Source organism: Panthera tigris, chromosome A2, assembly GCF_018350195.1.
Source record: "Panthera tigris isolate Pti1 chromosome A2, P.tigris_Pti1_mat1.1, whole genome shotgun sequence".
NCBI lineage: Eukaryota > Metazoa > Chordata > Mammalia > Carnivora > Felidae > Panthera > Panthera tigris.
Window position 1 is genome coordinate 129,325,678 of NC_056661.1, and position 19,672 is coordinate 129,345,349.

Genomic DNA, 19,672 nt, shown 5'->3' on the forward strand with positions numbered 1-19,672 from the left:
AGCTGCTTCAGAAATACACGCACATGATAAATTGAACTGTTCATTGCCAGAAAAAACTTTTTAAAAAAGGGCTTCAAGAGCAAATAACACTGATTTATACTGTGCCCAAGCACTAGTCAACAATCTATTAAATTACAAAGGAAAAGGAAATCAAAGAAGCTTTGTTATCTTATATGCATGTCAACTTATTTAAATGGAAGGCTTTACTTCTTTAAAGCAACAGGAATATGGAGCTTCCTATGTGTGTGTGTGTGTATGTGTATTTAAGGATGTGATTACAAACACAAAGTGTTATCATCAAGGCAAACGCTAGTTCCAGAAATTTCCAACTGCAAAGCTTGCAAGATACAAAGCTAAAATTCGGATGTTCCTTTTCTCAATTATGAATACTTTCACTAAACATAAATATTTAACATATATTAATTTTTCTGACATTCAAAATTGTAAAGTCAATATGGCAGAATTATTGTTAAAAGCACATATGTACAAATATTCTTTTTCCATACATAAAGTATTTGGCATAATTATAACAATCATACTGCATCCACAACTGTTTGCTTTTATTTTTACTTTTTTTTTTACACATAATGGTATCTCTTATTAAAATTAACCAGTTATGTACAAAAATACTTGAACATTTATTATAGAAAACCTCTATAACCAGCCTCAACAGCGTATACCTGCTGAATGGTTTCATTAAGAGAATATAAAAAAGTGGTCACTGCCTTCCAGGTAAGCTATCAACAAAAACAAATGGGGTTAAACTAAAATGAGCTTCCCAACAAAAGAGGGAAAATATTTAACAGTGTGATTTAAAATACAGTTCATATTTATTGAGTGTTATAAACAGTCAGTAAAAGAAAAAAACAAGGCTACAAAATGCATTACTAAATACAAGGTGCTTTTTCCACATGTCTGCAACTGGGGCATCAGCATCCCTACCTAGATCTGCGATGCTGTGTGTCGGTCCTCAAGCCAGCGGGGTCTACAGCCATCTCACCCATCAGCAAAGACAGGATCAGCTAAGAAGACAAGCTCCGGTAGGAGCTTGGAGAGTTGTGAAGAATTTTCTATTTGGTGCAGGATTAAAAGTTAATGCCCTTGCCTTTTGAAAGTCCTTTTTCCATTTAATCATGCTAATATATTTTCTCTAAGGTTTTTTTCTTCATTTACGCTATTGATTTAATACTGTCCTGTATTGATTCCTGAATTCTTGTTAATGGGACACATTAATTTGTGCCCATTTAACACGTGAACATCTGCGCTTCTTCAGTGACAAATATGCTGCAGAGGAAACGATCAAGTAAGGAAGCTTGCGCAAGATTCAAGTAAACATCTCTCCTGGGGTCTTTTGCCTAATCTAGCCGATTGGAACTCTCAAAGTAAATTGCACCTTGAAAAGAAATACAGTAGATACCATGATGTCAGGGTGCTAAAGGATTCACCAACCAATTCACAAAGCAGAGTTTGAAGAAAGCAGACAGTGGTCAATGTCAAAAGCAACCTTAAAGAACTCTTGTTTCAAGAACAAAACAACTTGCAGCCCTATTTCTTGCAACCCCTTAAGTGTATTGTCTAATGAGCCTGCTAACTTGTGATTCTGTTGAAGTGCACGGATCAGTCTTCTCAGGGAAAGAGCGAGAAACCTCCCCTTATATACAGAAGAAGCCTTCTAAAGTAAGGACCGTCGTGTTAGGATGTGCATCGACTTAATAAGCTTTCTCGGAGTATCAAGTATTCAGTAAAAAGTGTACACCATCACGCGTCCTATTGTTGGACAATCTCGTATTGGTTTTAAGATTAAACTAGATAAAAAAAAGGGAACATAAAAAGATACAAAAGAAGTCTTCAGCACTATTTACCACTTCCAAACGAGAAACGTTTTAAGGAAAGTCAGCCATACTCCATGTAACATCCGGCGTTTTAGATCAGTAACTTTTAATATTGTGCAACATATTAATAAGCAGGTTTTAATTCCATTCACTGAAAGACGAATCTGGGTAAGTTATTAAAGTGCCTACACTAAACATCTCCTGGTCCTACCGCCTATTCTCTTGAAAACGGCCGGGCCTCCTGGCAGGGGACTCGCAGAGGGACTCACAACTGCGAGACCTTGCGAGGCAGGGGCCGGGGCCGCGGGCCGGGCTCAGTCCTCCGGGTCCCGTTCTCCAGGTGGCCGGGCCGCGCCGCCAGGGGCTTGGGGGGCAGCGCGGGCGGCTCGGCCGTGACCGGGATGGAGAGGCTGTGAGGTAGCGGGACGGGCCGCCGCAGAGTCCGCTCGTACACGCTGTAGGGCGGCGGCGTTTTGCTCTCCTTGCGCACTGGCTCCTCCGGCCCGCTGTAGCCCGGCCCCGCCGCCGGTGCCGACTGTTCGTTCACCTGATTTTCGAAGCCTGAGGTTTCCGAGGTGCTACACCGGCTGAGAGAAGAGATGCCACTGCTGTAGCTGCCCGACAGGACGGGGGAGTTGGAGATCAGTCCCGGGGAGTGATACTCCACTGGAGAGGGAGTGAAGGACTGCACCGAGCCCTGCCCAAATGCAAGGGGAAAGGCAGAGGAGAGAAAAGTCACGGCCATCCTGAACACCGGCTGCACCACGAACCCTCCCAGGCCCCTGAACTCAAGCCCTAATCCCCAATACTCAGAATGTCACCGCATCTGGGCTCAGGGTCTTTAAAGAGGCAGTACCTTAAAGTGAGGCCTTCGGGGTAGGCCTGCCTGGTATCCTTATAAGAAGGGGACATTTGGCCACACAGGGAAAAGGCCACGTTAAGGCAGAGCGAGAAGGGGGCCATGTGCCAGCCAAGGAGAGCGGCCTCAGGAGAAACCAAGCCTGGTGACGGCTGTTTGGGGATCCTGTACCTCCAGGAACTGTGAGAAAATAGACTTCTCTTGTTTAAGCCTCCCAAGCTGTGGTGGTTGGTGATGGCAGCCCTTCTTGGCCTACGGCAAACCCCCAGACTCGGATTTGAGGTGGTGGTATTCTCAGCACGGAAAACGTTCATCCAAGCTTACCTCACTGCCCATTTTCAGGACAGAAAGAGGACAAATGTAATCAGGAAGAAAATTCAGAGGCATATAATTAGTCCTGTGATTTGGAAGACAGGGAACCAGCAACGGAAGGCTCTGGCATTACCATCTTCCCTTTCCAGCTCAGCAGGGACTGGCTCAGAACTGGAGGACAGCAGCCAGGGCAGTCGGAGCAGGGACAGGCCTCCCAGCAAAGGCCTCCAGAGGAGGAGGCAGGCATAGTAGGCCCGTGTTTGAGTTTGCTCCCACCCCAGACCCTTGATCTGGAGCTGCCCTTGCGTAGCTCTCAGGCTCGAGAGTTGGACACAGGACTTGTTGCATCTGGAGTGTTTTCTAAAACCCTGACTTGGTTGCTAATTTTTTTAAAGAGGAAGATTTCTCAAAAACCCCCACATTTTTTGGCATTTGATTAAAAAAAAAAAAAAACGAAAAACCCTGGAAGTTCTAGCAACAATGGCTTGCTTTTTCTTAATGAAGATAATTTTTGAAGCTGATGAGGGGCTTTCCCCTTGAGACGGGGCACGAACTCTTCAGTTTACGGTAGCCTTCGCCACACTGTTCTACCAGCCTCCTTCGCTCATTCATGCCAGCTGTCTACCCTGTTGGCATCTGGATTTGCTACTTCCCTATCAGGTGTCCTATGGAAAATGAGTCCTAAGTGATGCTCTGTGAAAGGAGGGTTCTACTGGGAAATAACACATACTATGCACTCCTTGAGTACATTTAAAGCATAGTAGCATGTTAAAGTTTTCTAATAAAGAAAACGAAAGGACTTTGCAGCCCAGTGTTTTCTACACGTATCTGACCACAGACCATTTTTTTTCTGTTTATCACATAATGGTCCATAACTAATGTTGTATGGGACACATTTTTGCCAAATGTTATCCTAGACTAACTTTACCTTGATCTCTCAACTAATGCTGGTAGACACAAATGTGTTCATTAGCAGGAGCCTAAAATTAAGCATCACCAATTAAGAGATCCAAATGCACTGCTCGTTAACAAAAATTAGACCACAAGTTCAAAATAAGGCAGGTAAGCTCAGCCTTCTCCAGAGGATTAACTCCATCACTTAATTGCTGGAAAAAAACTAAGTTAAGGCAGCAAACTACATTCTATGCATCGCAAAGGTCATAACTGGGTAGCAGTGTGTCCCCTCACATAACGCAGGAGTTACAAAACAAACGTTCCGTTGTCTTTTCAAACCCCTTTTGTAGAGATATGGCTAGAAAGCTATACCTGGCCAATAAGAACCTCACCAGCTCTGCAGAGAAAGTATACACCACCTTCCTATATAGGAGTGTTTTGTAGCTACCTGAACATTCTCATCCCTTAGGTTCTTTTTACAGAATCAACCTCTGTGACTTACCATGTTATTACTACTCTGCAAAAGCAAGTTGGAAAATGCAGATGTTAACTGCATTAGCAATATGTGGGAGCTCCTTGTGAGTAAGGGTACATGTAAGATGTGGAAACATCATGTTGCTTTCTTTCCCATCACGTCAACGTGATGGTCCGTGGCTTCCAGAGAGAATGCAGTCACATGTACCTTATGATTAACAGCTGCATTGCAGAATGACCAAAAAAAAAACCCCAAAAAACAAAAAAAACCCCAAAAAAACCCTAGCAAATAATTTGCACTCTCCAGCAAATTTCTACATCAGAAACATTGGCAATGCAAATGAAATCACACTTCCTTGCAATTTTCTCCATTTTGGGGCTTTTGTTTTCCAGATTCTCAGTTTCTATCAGCAACTATCCTTAGCATCCAGATGCATTGGATCATGACCTGCCCCTATGTTTTTAGAAGCTAATTTGTCTTTTTCTTTCACATTAGCTAGAAATACCTCAACAAAAAGGACATGGAGCATGTAAATCCTCACTCAGACACAAAGTCATTCTTTTCACAGTCACTTCAACCTTGTATTTGCCTCTGGTGCAGCAGCTCTGAACACCAATGTCTGTAGGTATTGACAATCCTTGCAGCCAATCTGATTCAATTTGGATAGAGACCAAATATTATTCTTTATCTTCATGAGGGATTTTGTATGTTTACAGATGTTAAATAGCCTATGTTTACATATCAATTTAAACGTCTCATCTTTAAAGCTTTTCAATGTTTCCTAGAAATTTTTGAATTCATTTTACTTTTTTTTATTATCAAGTATATATCTCTACTGTAAATGAAAACCTTAGAATAAAATATTAAAAGAGAAGAAGTTGGGTCTGACTTTGTCAAAATGGGTGAGGCTGATAGAAGCAAAAAGGTACAGGAGACCATTTACTAGGTCTTCATTAACAAGTTTTTCAAGTTGTTCTTCTTTTTCTTTTTTTCTGATGTCCCTTAAACCAAAGGAGCAGACTGAAAACATCCTAGGAAATACACTGAGATCATATTTCTTTCCTAGTTCAGTGTATACACAGACTCTAGTCTGTACATTCTCACTTTCCCGACTTGGGGAATGAGGCTAATATAAAAACAAACAGTTTCGGGGCGCCTGGGTGGCTCAGTCGGTTAAGCGGCCGACTTCAGCTCAGGTCATGATCTCGTGGTCTGTGAGGGCTGTGAGTTCGAGCCCCGCGTCAGGCTCTGTGCTGACAGCTCAGAGCCTGGAGCCTGTTTCAGATTCTGTGTCTCCCTCTCTCTGACCCTCCCCTGTTCATGCTCTGTCTCTCTGTGTCTCAAAAATAAATGTTAAAAAAAAAAATTTTTTTTTAAAAATAAAAACAAACAAACAGTTTCATTCATGGAGGCAGCTCTCTGAAAGCAAAGTCTAGTATTTTCTTTCCAATCTTCCTCCACCCCTTCTTTAGATATTCTTTGTCTGGTCTATACCAATGAAAGCACTTCAGTGATACACCAGGAGGAGTCCTAAGGAAAGAAGGAATGTGGGGCCAGTCTCTAGCCTGAGTCTAAGTCAGAGTCTGTACCTTCAGTGGAGATCTCCCAGCAGGCGAGGGGGATACTGACGTTGTATGTCTTGCTGGTGAAGCTGTAAACAGAGAGAAATCCTTTCAAAAACCAGAAAGGTGACAATCTGAAAATGCCCTCTGTGTACAAACTCCTACAGATGGCCCAGTGCCCAAGGCCCTCCTAGGCAAGGGGGGTAAGGGAGGAAGTGACACCTTTCCAAAATAGATTCCTCACAAAGGATGGCAGCACCAAGCCAGGGGAGAATTAGTGAAAAGTCACCAGAGCATACATGATGCTCTACAGAAGTGACAGAGGCTCGAACTGGGCCCATGTTCCATTTCTGCAAAGTCCAGATGCTTTTCCACTGCCCAATCTATTTCAAAAGGTGCTTTTAGGTGTGAGGTGCTGAATAGAAGTCTTTGGAGGATAGCTGCTGACTCTGACCCGGGCAGCAATGGGTAGACCCAGGGCATCCAGGCAACTTAGAAAGGGTCCATGAGAATAAATTCTTACCAGCCTCCACTTTCATATCCCAATACTCCCAAAACAGAAGATACTTGGCCACATCCAGACAGGAAATGAGAAGTTTTCTGTTTACCTCCCTAATGCTCCTACTCAGGTCTTCTCTTTGCACCTGTGGGGTGGAAGTTGGCCGGGGGAGGGGGGCGGGCAGGAGTGCAAGTGGTTCTCTATGAATTTCATCATTATGGCAAAGAAGTGTTCTCTCTTTGTTTCTCCCACTAGACTTTCAACCCTACACCTGGGATTCAGGACGGGTGATGGCACTGCTCCGTGTGCTTGCAGGTCAAATTCAGCCCCCTGAGGCATAAGCACGCACACGGAGAGCTGCCGTGATGCAGTCAATGCGGTGAGTGTGAGACAGATTTCCCAATTCCACCTACAGAGGTTTCAGTGAGTTCAGGGTTTCTTGGTCTGTGATAAGCTGCCATTCTCCCAGCTGTCAAAGTGAGGTTTGCAACGCTTAAGAAAACTAGAGAGAGGCTGAAGGAAACAAAGACAGACAGTTACGTATCCCCCAACAGTGACCACGGATGATGACAGGAGGACAGACCAGGAAAGCAATCAGTGCAGAAGGGAGGGTGGTCCTGCCAGGTTCAATCGGGAGAGGTGAGTCACCTGTGTGCTCTGGGTGCTGGGGGACCAGAGAGAGTGGCCCACTGTTGCTCTGCCCTGCACACTAAGGGCATGCCACCGGCACTTGCCACGTTCCAGCACCAGCATTTAGATTTCCTATCCTGTCCCCGGTGGGTGTTGATGATGGGAGAAAATCATGTATGCTTGGAGAAACAGATCCTGACTGGGAATTGTATTTCTTCCACTGCTGTGTGTGGCACAAGTCCAGGTTTACTGTAGCTGACCATCTGCTTCGTCTTGACCCAGGCATTCAGTGGCCCCACCATGGTGGACTCCACAGCAGCCCTCGCAGCCACAGCATATCCAGAGATGTTTCTCTAGAAAGGCATTCTCCCACAGAGGCCTAAAATAGTTGGTCAGTATCCTTGCCTACTTACGAGTTTCAATGGGCCTAGGAACTTAACTACCATCAATATTACTGTTCCTTTGAAAATGCTTTCCAACATCATGACACATCCAAATTTAAACTGGAGAATGCTTGACTATATGTACATCATGAATAAGATACCAATTACTTGATTGATGCATTTTCAGCTGTCCAGGGTGACAATGGTATTCTAATGCAGATTACCAATTAAGCCTAGTTACTTCTTACTGTGTCTAAAAATCTCCCAAGCCTTTCAAAACCTGTTGGTGACTTTTAGTTTTGGCAAGTATAGAATACACTGGGTAGCACACAGTGTATTTTAAAAAGACAGAGAAAGTTGCTTAGTTAAAAAAGAAAACAGAAAGATGAGATGCTACTATACAGCAAATGAAACATGAGTGATCAACCCAGAAAAATCCATGAAGGAAATGTCCTATTTAGGCCAGTTGTATCTGTAAAGCTTCAAAACTACTCTAGACATATGTGACCGTTGAAAAGACTCTCCCCATCACCAGCATAGGTAAAGTCAGCAGAGCAGGTCTTAAAGGCTGTACCGTATCAAGTTCACTGAGCAAACGGCTTATTCAGTTGGAAAGGGTGCCTGTTATTGCTATCAACTCACGAAAAAAAAAAAAATTCTTAAAAATTTTCTCCAAATCTAGAAAGCTTTGGTAAAATACCAATTCCAGGGCTTTACTCCAAAAATGGTGATCTCCTGATTCAGTAGGTCTGAGATTAGGCCTAAGAACTTGCTTCTTAAACCATCACCGGAGGGGATGCATCACCCTGAATCAACCCCTTAAAAAATCTCCCTCTTGAATACAGACTTCTCTATGCAAGGGACAGCAACGGATGTGAGGTCACTTGTTCCCCACAAGCCTATTAAGTTACTGGTAGTCAATTCCTATTTAGGGGCAACGTGAAACCCTGGCATCAGTCCTGAGTAAGAGTGAAGTGGCTGCCTTCACAGAGCTTGACAGGAATGAGGTGGTTCAAGCAAAGGACAGAGAAAACACTACTGGCTGGTCAAGGTTAGGGCACCTCCCCAAATTCCGAGGACGGTGCCGAGCAGGAGAACATTCTACAAAATCTGTGTATGGAGTTGATAAGGAATGGAGTGCTGTTTGACTTAGTATAGGGAGAAGTTCAGGAAAGAGGGGAAAAACATTGTAAATGAATTATGCAGCTCCTAAGGTTTTTACCTCAGACATCCAATGCCCACTTTTCTCTGAGGAATTCACGACAAGTTGGAGTAGTCATAAAAGTGCTTTTATAAAAGTGATTGTTCAAAGGCTTCAAATACCCACCAGTTTGTGTGGGTCTTGGAGGGACAGGGGGAGAGAGAATTTTCCCACTATCCGACATGTTCTTGGCTTCTTTCCCACTGTCCAGGCTCCAGCTGCTAGGGGTGGGATTCACAGCTGGAAGGGAATAACACAGCTAAAAACACATGGACCACTTTGCCCCTCCGACACTTGCGATCTTAGAAGAAAGTCAAATTATCCAGAATGAAAAAATCAACTGGATTAAAAACAACAACAGCAACAATAACAGGAAACCTCCTAAATACTAGGCCTTTATTTAATTGCTTACCTCACAGTTATAGTTGACATTTAATTGGGTGGTAGCATGTCTGTTTATTTCCCCTCAAGCAGTCCAACAGAACTACCAATCTCTACAAGAGCATAGAATCTTGTTGAGAATTACAAATGTGTTTAGATGCTGGATAACAGATGGAGGATGTAGTCACTAAACTATTCTAAAACTTGGGTTTTAGTGTCAATTTGTGGACAAGTGGCATCCAAAAAGGGGGAAGGCAGCGAAAGGCTAATATTTCAACTACCTGGCAGAATTAAAATGCTACACCATCCTGATGACCAACTCTTTGAGAAAAGAACTCTTGTTACTGAAATCAATGGATTATACCGAAGTGTGTCCTGAAAAAAGTAATTTGGAATGCTGACAGTATCATTACTTTCTTGTAATTTGCCTGTTCCATGCTTCAGTAAGATGTAGAAATATGGAACAACCCTGTTAGGAACAAGGGCAAGACACACAAGATTATAAATAGCTGCTATGAAAGAAGGTTTACAGAAGCAAGACTTCAGAGTTCCTGCGGCTTGCTCCCTGGACAGACGCTGCCATCTGGTGGACACATGTAGGATTCCAACCTTTTACTCTAAATGACCACATTCATTTAATGGCATGGAATTACCACTCCTAAAATAATTTTTCTCTGCTCGGTTTTAAATTTGCTTTGTGGTTTTCTTTGGTAGAAGCGGTAAGAAAAATAATAAGCTCTCCTGGCAAAGATTAATATCTGACTTGTAACGTTAAAGCAAAATTTGTGTTTTAAAATAATTTTGGCTCTCTTCTCACTGATTTCAATCTCCCAAGGAAAGTTTTAATGTTAATCTACCCGTGTACTCAAATGACAATACAGTTTAGTTCTTAATGAGGACAATTAAAGTGCACTTTACGGGAACATTTCATTAGTGACTCTTGATGCGTTGGCTTACGGGACCACTTGATTGTTGAGGCCTGACCCTGAGAGAGGCAAGTGGGGGACCTACCGCAAGCCCCCACCTGCACAGTGGACGAAATCACATTTAATCTGCTGTTCATCTTCTGCTGTGTTGCACAGACTGATGCTAATTGGCTATTAACTGCTATGCATGTGTTTCTCATTTTGTGTGTGACCTTGAGGCAGGGCACACTCCATTATGCACTGGATTGCAATTCTTAAATAGTATGTGAGTCCCCACAAACAACAGAAGAACTGGCAGAGTGAGCTTTGTAAAGGAAACAAAGGGCCGGCGGGGGAGGGAGGGGGACCAGGCAATCAATCTGGGAAGGTGCTATTTTCCCCGTGCTAAACAAGTACCTAATTGGCAACTCTGTTTCAGGGAACACAGGAATTGCCTTGGTGACCTGACACCAGAAGCCATTAAACAGAGGAGTTCCTAACTTGCTCAGGTTCTGCTGTTCAGTCCCACAAGGAAACAGTTTTGAAAGAATGCATCATCAATGGCGGTCTTTCATTAATCCCCTAAGGGGCAAATTAGTCCGGATCATTAAAGATCTGAAGATCTGCCTTCCACACAGACACACGGGAGACTGGAGGAAATGAGGACAAAACACACCCTTCCACAGTTCAGGACTGATGAAGGGACTGGCTTTATACCCACCTTTCTCAGGTGCAGAAAGATTTGGGTCACTGCGTGGCAACGCCCCATCTCCAATATGATTAAACAGCAGCCTCTGGAAAGGTATAAGAGTCTATTTTTATGGTGCAATTTGCTGTCATGTGAGACCTTCTAGAAAATGAGATGATTGTCTCATTACTGAAACTTTTTGTTCAAAATAATTTTTACATGGTATATGATGAGCCTACGAACCAAGAATTCGATTATATTTAAGGAAAAAAGGGGAGAAGAACTTTAAGTTTAAAAAGTTTGTATTCAATTTTAAATGTAAATGGTAAACACATTTTCATAATAAAATGGAGGAAAAAACAGTAAGAAGCACTAAAGCTATGGTGCTCTTTATAAATACAAATGCCAGACTGGCAATATGAAATGCAAATAAGAATGAAAAAAGAATTATTAGCTCAAAAAATCTCTAGTGAATGGACATGTTTTCAGTCCTAGGTTAAACATGGGAAATGGACAATATTCTACAATTTTTAACCCACAAAAATGTCACTTTTACATGGTTCTACCTAATATAGTAAAAAAAAAAAAAAAAAAGAAAAAGAAAAAGTGCGAGTCCTTAAAAGCAGATGCACCACAGCAATGTGTAGCATTGAGCTTTTGGTTACTACACACTGCTCCACATTTTACCAAAAGTGGAAAAGTCGGAGGCTAATCAAGGAAGGCTTTCAGAGTCCCCATGCTGGCAACACGCACTCCTGGAGCCGATGGAACAGAGTGTGAAATTCCCTCGCAACACCAAGTGACAAAGGGAAATAAAACTGGGGAGCTAGTTCAGCCAAACGCACTCAGAGAGAATTTCTGCGAGACATCAGTGTTGTGCAGATGAGGTATCCTGGGGCTTTCGGGAAGATTATACAATCAGCAAAGATAAACCAATCAAGCCACATCCCACTCGCTCTCATCCATTTCCAGATGCAGTTACAGACTTCTGCCAGGATGGTGTAGAAAAACAGAAAAATTAGCTGGAACATAAATAAGTATAGTTCTCTACTCCTAAGTTATTCCCAAAGCATTGGTAAAACCCAGGGTTACCCAACAATCTTCACCTTTGGAACCACCCTTCACGGCCCTTGAAGTGCCCGGAGGGCCAGGCCTTTGGCCCTGCCCTCACCGGGACCAAGAGGGACCACTTCAAAACCAAGGCCAGGCAGGGCGTGAGGGCCACAGTGCTTTACTCCCGAGGCGTACAGGGAAAGCCTGGGCACTCAACTGCTTCTCCCTCAATGTAGTACAGAAGAATGGCAAAGGTGAACAGAAATTGGCCCTGCACTCCTGGGTACCTAGTCTGAAGCTTTCTCAAACTAGGTAGAGGTCAAAAGAGAGGCTGCTGGATAGATCATGCTTCTCTGAACAGTCCTTTGCTAACGTAAAAAGCCGCTCCGAATTTCTGCTATGCACACATGCAAACAGACACTCCAACTCATCCACCTAATTACCCCTTGTAACGTTTAAATAGCAGCAGTGAACTACAGGGTCAGGTCAAGGAGGGTGAGATCATTTCCCATTTTCTGCTCAGCTTTACTGCTCAAGCAACAACACTTGTATCTGTATAGGAAATATGGCTCCAACAGAAATTGCGAGCAATGGGCATGGGACAGAGGTTCACTCTTCACTCAGACAGACTTGTTATCTAACACAGCCCATCTGGTTGCCTCTGGCAGGTACGGCGTTTCTCTGCAGAGACATGTAAGCAATTCCAGGCATTTGCTTGTTTTCTAAGTATCTCCGTCCCACAAGGACTACCTGAGAAGTTTCCCCAGGTGTTGGATAGATGGCACTGCATGGTCTCTCTCTTGGAGACAGGCAAGAGTTTTCTCTGGAATGTTTGTGTTTGTCAGACAGCAAAGGGGAAGCTGGGAAGAGAAGAAAGGAAGGATCATCAGGGGGTGGAGCTGGAACAGTCTGGAGGATGGGGCTTGTGTGCGGGGGCAGCAGGTTCCGCGGGCACCCTCAGTCTACCCCACGCCCTGGCACTGACCTCTGGCACTCGATGGGGCAGAACTTGTCACGTTAGGCGAAGCAGAGTGAGTAGAACTCAAGCTTGAGGTAGATGGACTTGGCTGGAAATACATGGGAGCTGTTATCACACACTGCTTGGAGGCTTCGGACAACACTGACATATTTAAAACAAAATCACTGTCCTTTTTTTTTTCAAGTGGCCAAAAAAAAAAAAAAAAAAAAAAAAGACAAAAAGGAAAAGCCATTTAGAAATCTAAAAAAATCTCAGATCAACAAGGAAGCCTGTCTGAATTAATCAAGAATCCAAGATTTAAAAACAAACAAAACAGTCTGAAAAGAAAAAAATCGAGATTTTGACTCCTGCCAAGGGAACACATTCGTGCTGGTTTTGGCGACATACTAGGACTCAGGACCAGGCAGCAGCACACTCCTGGACTAAAGTGCAAGCAGCAAGACTCCCAGCCTAGGGCACGTCAAGAGGTGAGCGCTTCTAAAAGGCAGAAAACACTCCTTCTTGTTTTCTCCAAAACTGTGTTCAAGGCATGAGTTCCGCAATATGTATTATGCTCCTTTTCTAAAGACAGTGGTAAGGAAAATTTCAGCTTGTTCTACTAAATTGTTATGAATGCCCTATTAGCAGTGTCTGAATAAAATTCTGTGTTGCAAGAGTTACACTGACTAATGTCCTTATAAACTGTATGTTTTTTCCTTTAGTAAAAATATTTTGATTATGAAAATTTGTTGACGTGTACCTAGGTAGAGAGATGTTATAATAGACCTCTCAACCATGTATTGTGAAGCAAAAAGGCCACTTAGCAATGCTAAGAGGCAGCTAGCATGTGGTGACATGTTCCAAGAGTCCCCAAATGAAGTGGTAAGTTCCAAAGCTAACCCTGTACAGCTTGCCCGGCCTTTCCCATTCTTGCTCATGTCTTCTGAGAGTAGATGGGCGGTTTTGAGAGGACTATCTTTGTAGACTCCAGAGACCAAAGCAGTAAGAGTGTTTAAAGGTTTGTCCTTAACTCAAGTTCTTGCTCGCAGATCTGTTCATTAGCACAGCAGAGTGAACGGAAACTCTCATGATTGAGACAGAAAAGGAATACACACGACCAGACGATTAAAAAGCTAATCAAGTACCTGCATGTTAAAGACTTCATCAGAGCTTTCTGATTGCCCTGTAATATTGCTTACTTCAGCAGAAGCTTGGGAGGACAGTGAGGAGGAAGAATATCGGTTGACAGCTGGGTAACTTAATGGGCTGTTTTGGGGGAAAAAAAATGGTCATTAACTCAGTCTCTGAATTGCACTTCATCACATGCTGGCATGGTATAAAACCAAAGGAAAAAAATATACATTCCATTTTGTTGTCTCCTGTTTGCCTCAATATAATCAAATGTTTGAGTTTATTTATTTCTCATGCTGTTGCTGTTTTACCAGTGGCAGATGTCTGCAGCTGCCTTGCGGGTTAATTATTTCATTAAGAAATAGCGTATTTGACAAATTGTGCCATAAAGAATGAGAGAATCATTCCAGATCATCTTGTGGGGATGCCAAATTATAAGATAATTCAGAATATGACTTACCTGCGTCTAGGAATTACCCTGGTGCCATCTGGGCTCATCGAAGCAGGTGCTGAGTTTCTACACACACGAGGGCTTCCATTAGGAAAATGGACTGGACTGGCTTGTATACAAGCAGAGAACTCCTACAGATGTAGTAAAGCACATATTTAAGAGTAATTACATGGGCAAAGAAACTCGTGAGGTATTTTAGTATACTGTGACAAGGCTAAAAGGTTATAAATGTTAAGTTTCATTATTATTAAGCTTTCTCGCCCTTACTTTTTGGGTTTTCATAAAAGCTGAACACGGCACACGGAAGATAATCCAATTTTAATATTGGAGGACTCCCTGGTAAAATGATGCAGTTTGGTAGAAAAACCAAAAGATGTCACTATTGGATACTTCATGGTCCCTCTAATGAAAAGCAAATGGCAGTGGTCAGACTGCCCCCTATGGACACTCTGTGTACGTACCTGTATCCCTAAGCTTGACTTCATCACAAAGAACTGGTCCACCAGCTTTTTGTGTAAGGGTCTCATATCTTGAGGTACAAACTTCTCATGCACGGCCAAACCAAATTCCAAAATCTGTGCCTTGATAATAAGGAAGAAACTCACGTCAATAGGTAACTCTACCAAGTGCTTGCTAAGGGGTCAAGCACTGTACCATGCATTGTGCATGCGTTACTGTGAATCCTCTCAATCCCACGAGACGGGAACAATCCTTCACTTACGGGTGGGGATCAGAAAGCTCTTGCAGGTGCTAAAAGACAAATGGGGATTCAAACTTAGGTCTTTCTCATTCCAAAGACTTCATTTCCCTGGTACCCTAAGTTTCTTTCCCATGTATCTGAGATCTGTAACAACAACCCTCTTAAGCAAGTATGTGTCCCTTTGGCCCCCTTCTGCACTGGTCAGGATTGGGAAGGAGCGGCTCCCTATTAGTGGGATCAGGTACTTCTCCCTGAGGGATCTCTTTCCTGGACGGCACCCCCTTTTCCACATTACCCTTTTCTCTTCCATCAGGTTCTTCTGTTCCCATCCACCCCTCCCCCAGAATTTCCAAATTTGTAGAGGGGGACACAGAAGTAAAACAGGAACAGGAATTCTATAATAGTTGCTACGCTTTTTGTTTTTGTTAAAAGCTATTATTCTCATTCACTTATTATAATGCAATAATTGAAGCAGCTCCTACTTAAATAGTTTCTTGCTTTGTGGACCCACAAGAGATGGACATAAACATTCCAGTTTCTTTTGTTCTTCAGCTATTAACAGTGCTTAATTCCTTTGATTTGAGTATCAGCTGTCTTTTACATTTTAAAAAATGCCCCATACTACAGTGGTCAAAAGAGCAAACTGCACTGACTGAGAGGAAAGCAAATCACACCATTACCACATGGTTTTTATCTTCATGGCTTGGGAAGATTCAAGACTGAAAGCTCAGGACTGAGCCTGGTGGGTTAGAGCTTCCAGAACTTTCCCTATGGGGACAGGACTATGGCAGCTCCTACCCACTGCCAGTGTATCATAAAGATAAAAATACCTTAAACACCAATGACACCTTTAAAAGGAATAGTAAGAGTGGAATGTATGTCTGACACATAAAGGAAGAGTCTGATGAGGGATGGAAGGACATGGAAGAGTTGACCTCAAGGGTCAACTGTATGTTGGGTAGGAATCCAGTCTCCATTTTAAACACATGCTGTTAGGCGACCTCTCTTTCGTCCAAATCAAGTTGAAGGTTGGGTTCTCCCAGAAGTAGACTCTGGCATGGAGATTAGGATGTTTACTGGGGAGTCACCTGGAATCCCTGTCTGTGTGAGGGAGGGGCAGAAGCAGGACTTGACGAAAAAGCAACCAAGGCACAGGGCAGTCACGTCAGCCTCTGCTGACACCACGGGGGCTCTGGGCCTCAAACAGGCTGTCAGAGTTGTGCTCTGTTGGGCTCAAATGGCCAGGCTGTATATCTCCTCCTCAGTCATGGGATGTGGGCCATCCAGGAAGATGGTCATCTTGGGGCAGGCAGTGCTCTGTAGCTGAGGCAATAGCTGAAGGACCTGAGAGCCAAAGGTATCTGTTGATGGCCACCACTCCCATCAGCTGGGGCAACAAGTCCTTTCTGGAAGAGCCAGTGGGGCAGTGTGTCCCCGAGTCTACTACATAGTTTTTATCTGAACCACCTCACAGAGGTCCAGAGGAGCATGGTGCCCTCACTAACCTAAACCCCTTCTACTATAGTCTGGCAAAGGTGATATGACTTGCCCAAGGTCACATTGCAGTCACCTGTACTGATTGTCCTGTGACAGAGATCTAAAGTTTCCCCCAACAAGGCTCTTTCCACAGGGCCCTACAAACATAATCAGGCAGGATGTGGAGGAAACAAAGGTTCCTGGTAATCTTTTTCTTTTCTTTCCTTTTTTTTTTTAATTTATGTTTATTCATTTTTGAGAGAGAGAGAGAGAGACAGAGAGAGAGAGAGAGAGACAGAGTGTGATTGGGGGAGGGACACAGAGAGAGGGAGACACAGAATCTGAAGCAGCCTCCAGACTCTGAGCTGTCAGTACAGAGCCTGATGCAGGGCTTGAACCCATGGACCATGAGATCATGACCTGAGCCGAAGTCGGACACTTAACCAACGGAGTCACCTAGGTGCTCCCTGATTTTATTTTTCTTGAGAGCCTTCTTGGCCCTTTTAATTTTAATTCTGGGGAATGAATTCAGTCAGACTGAATACAGCAAGTAAAAGTCCTGCAGTGAGGCAAACCACTCACAAGAGATTGTGCTCAGGTTAAATACAGATTTTTGAGTATCAACAAAGGCTACACTTACTCCATGATCCTAAGAATTGAATAACCTAATCTGCTCACTTCTAGTATCGACATCATCCCCAGAACCACAGTAGGAACTTATTCTCTATTTCTTTGCAGGTCAACTTAAAGTAATTCCTTTCTCTTTTCCAGATGCTGCATACCTGGCCCTCTTCCAGCCACAGTCCCTGTCTGTGGTCACTTCTTTCTCCCTAGTATTAAGTTCTGTGGATTAAGCCTGCAGAGCATAAAATATGGACTAGAATCAGATACAACCTCATCATTTTCTAATCCAAAAGGGAATGCCTTATTTGTTAATTAATTTGGTATTATCAAGTAGAAAGAGATGCTCTGGTCACGTTTTATCATATGTATTCCATTTTTTATGGAATAACCATTATGCCTCCTACCTCAGAGGTTTTCAAACCATTTTCAGGCCAAGAGCCAGCAACAGGAATGCAGCAGGCAAGAGATGACTCTAGTTCTTTGTACTTGATGGCACTAAATAAAAATAAACTATGCTTCCTTGGAGTAGAAAATGATAGGGTTGAATCTAGTTTTGTCCATACCATATGACCTACAGACTTAGTCTGCAAAACATGATACTGTTTTAAAGCAAAGTCTATTGATTGCTCCCTTACTATAACATTTAAGGCAGAATCTCATGCCTTCATTCACTCATTCATTTATCTATTCATTTGTTTTGAGCTGGCCCGGACTTATCTGAGCCCAAAATTTTGAGTGAAAAGTTGGCATTAAGCCTCCAGCAAGTCTTTAGGGAGAGAACATTCAAGCACTATTCTAAGAGACTACATGAGGTTGCTTGTTATAAGGGGCTGCCATAGTTTACTCACTGTTAAATTTACTTTTGCATCAAAGTGGAAAGTTAAAGTGAAAATTAGCAATTTTGAACACATTACACATGAATCTATAACCCTTGACTGACCGCTTCTGTTAGAACACCGATGGAGAGAACCACGTAGATGGGTCCCTGGGTAACCATGCACACATATCTCGGCAGGAGAGAGAGGTGACTGGCTTCTGTCCCCACTTACCTGCTCAAGCATCAGCTCTCTTAACCGTGCAATTTTCTCTCCATCTTCAGGGTGACTTAAGATATATTCTTTGACAAAAAATGCCTAGAAAGAGAAGGGATAGTTTACTTCAGGAGAGTTAAAAAGAAAGTGAAAGACATAGTTGCTTCTAAAGACCTGGCATCTTTTTTTTTTTTTTTTAATTTATTTATTTTGTGGAGGGGAGGGGCAGAGAGAAAGGGAGAGAGAATCCCAAGAGAGAAATGGAGGGCTCAAATTCATGAACTGCAAGACCATGACCTGAGCCAAAATCAAGAGTCGGACGCTTAATTGACTGAGCCACCCAGGTGACCCATGGACCTGGCATCTTTAAAGAAACACCATTGTGAACCACATTTCTGGGGCAGAAGGAATGACTCCTACTGAAGGCAGCTGGTCAGAAAGAGAACAAAAGAAAAGGATTGTTCAAGGAAGAGCAGGGACTGTATAAATAAGAATCTTTGGTAAACTAAGCAAACAGCAAATCAAATCAATAAGCTTTGTATCCTAAAACGAAGTGCTTTAAGATTCAGTATGACCAAAATGACAGCCTCCTCACCTTGTAAGCTACTGTGACTTTCTGTTAAAACCAAGAGGGGAGATGAAAAGTCCGTTTAAAGTACCTACTAAAGAAGATCAAACTTTTCTATGCCTGTGAACGTCTTTGCACAGGGAAATGGTTTTAGGTAGACATTTATTAAATAATGCTGATACCCTTACTACTTTATTCATCCAAGAACACACACACACACACACTTTTATCCTCAAAAATGTCATATATTGGAAAAATGGAGTAAGTGTGCATCACAAATGACTATATGTTTGCTCTATTTAACAAAGAGCTCTGTGTCAATTGTAGCCCTATGTTAGTTTGTGGATATGCACACATATTTTGAAAAAAAAAAAAACCTCTGAAGCCCTAAGAAATCACATTTAAAAACTTTCAAATGATACCTAATCCTCACCTCTTGATACCTGGAAACTCCACCATTAACCGCAGCATCTATAACTCCATTCAGGCACATGGTCAAGGGATTAATATTCTGCATCTGTCTTGTCTGACACTGACTAATCAGAGTCTTCAGCTGCTGATTCTTATTTTCCAACACTTCAATTGCATTTTCCAGAGGACTCATTTCCACCTGAGAAGCAAATGGGCATAAATATATATTGGATTTTGTGACATTCAAGAAGAAAGTAGATCATCCATGTTCTGAATGATTTGTGCTCCCCCTCAGCTCCCATCAATATCTCTACCAGGGGCCATACAGTAGAACAGACAGGATGTGGAAGACAAATTAGCTGTTCATTCGAAGGTCTGCAAAGTGAAGGTGATTATACTGATTGGTTGAAATGTGATTTGGATAATCAGCAATCATCAATCCCATATTAGCACTGCAACAATCAATGTAACCCGCAAAGAAAATCTAAGCATCTCATGCCTGTTAAAACTCACTTATCTTTTCTCCTGAAGGGCTAAATATTCAGGGGCCCTGCATATTATTATCACATTTCTAAATGCTTACTTAATGCAAAGCACCACAGGAGATACAAAGATGCATTTACAAATCCTCTGATGTCAAGATGCTTT

General features: G+C 42.7%; 1 protein-coding gene across 1 annotated transcript in view; it reads right to left on the minus strand.

Annotated features, from left to right (window-relative positions):
- Positions 1 to 811: 811 nt before the first annotated feature.
- The window catches only part of DOCK4 (dedicator of cytokinesis 4), a 428,942-nt gene continuing 410,081 nt past the window's right edge, over positions 812 to 19,672 (minus strand). The window contains exons 42-52 of the mRNA XM_042970201.1: positions 19,047 to 19,223; positions 18,064 to 18,147; positions 14,676 to 14,795; positions 14,224 to 14,345; positions 13,778 to 13,898; positions 12,660 to 12,741; positions 12,425 to 12,534; positions 10,655 to 10,727; positions 8,774 to 8,887; positions 5,962 to 6,023; positions 812 to 2,529 (exon numbers count right to left, since the gene is read on the minus strand). Coding sequence (XP_042826135.1) covers positions 2,098 to 2,529; positions 5,962 to 6,023; positions 8,774 to 8,887; positions 10,655 to 10,727; positions 12,425 to 12,534; positions 12,660 to 12,741; positions 13,778 to 13,898; positions 14,224 to 14,345; positions 14,676 to 14,795; positions 18,064 to 18,147; positions 19,047 to 19,223 — 1,497 coding nt within the window. The 3' untranslated portion in view covers positions 812 to 2,097. The remainder of the gene's footprint in view (positions 2,530 to 5,961; positions 6,024 to 8,773; positions 8,888 to 10,654; positions 10,728 to 12,424; positions 12,535 to 12,659; positions 12,742 to 13,777; positions 13,899 to 14,223; positions 14,346 to 14,675; positions 14,796 to 18,063; positions 18,148 to 19,046; positions 19,224 to 19,672) is intronic.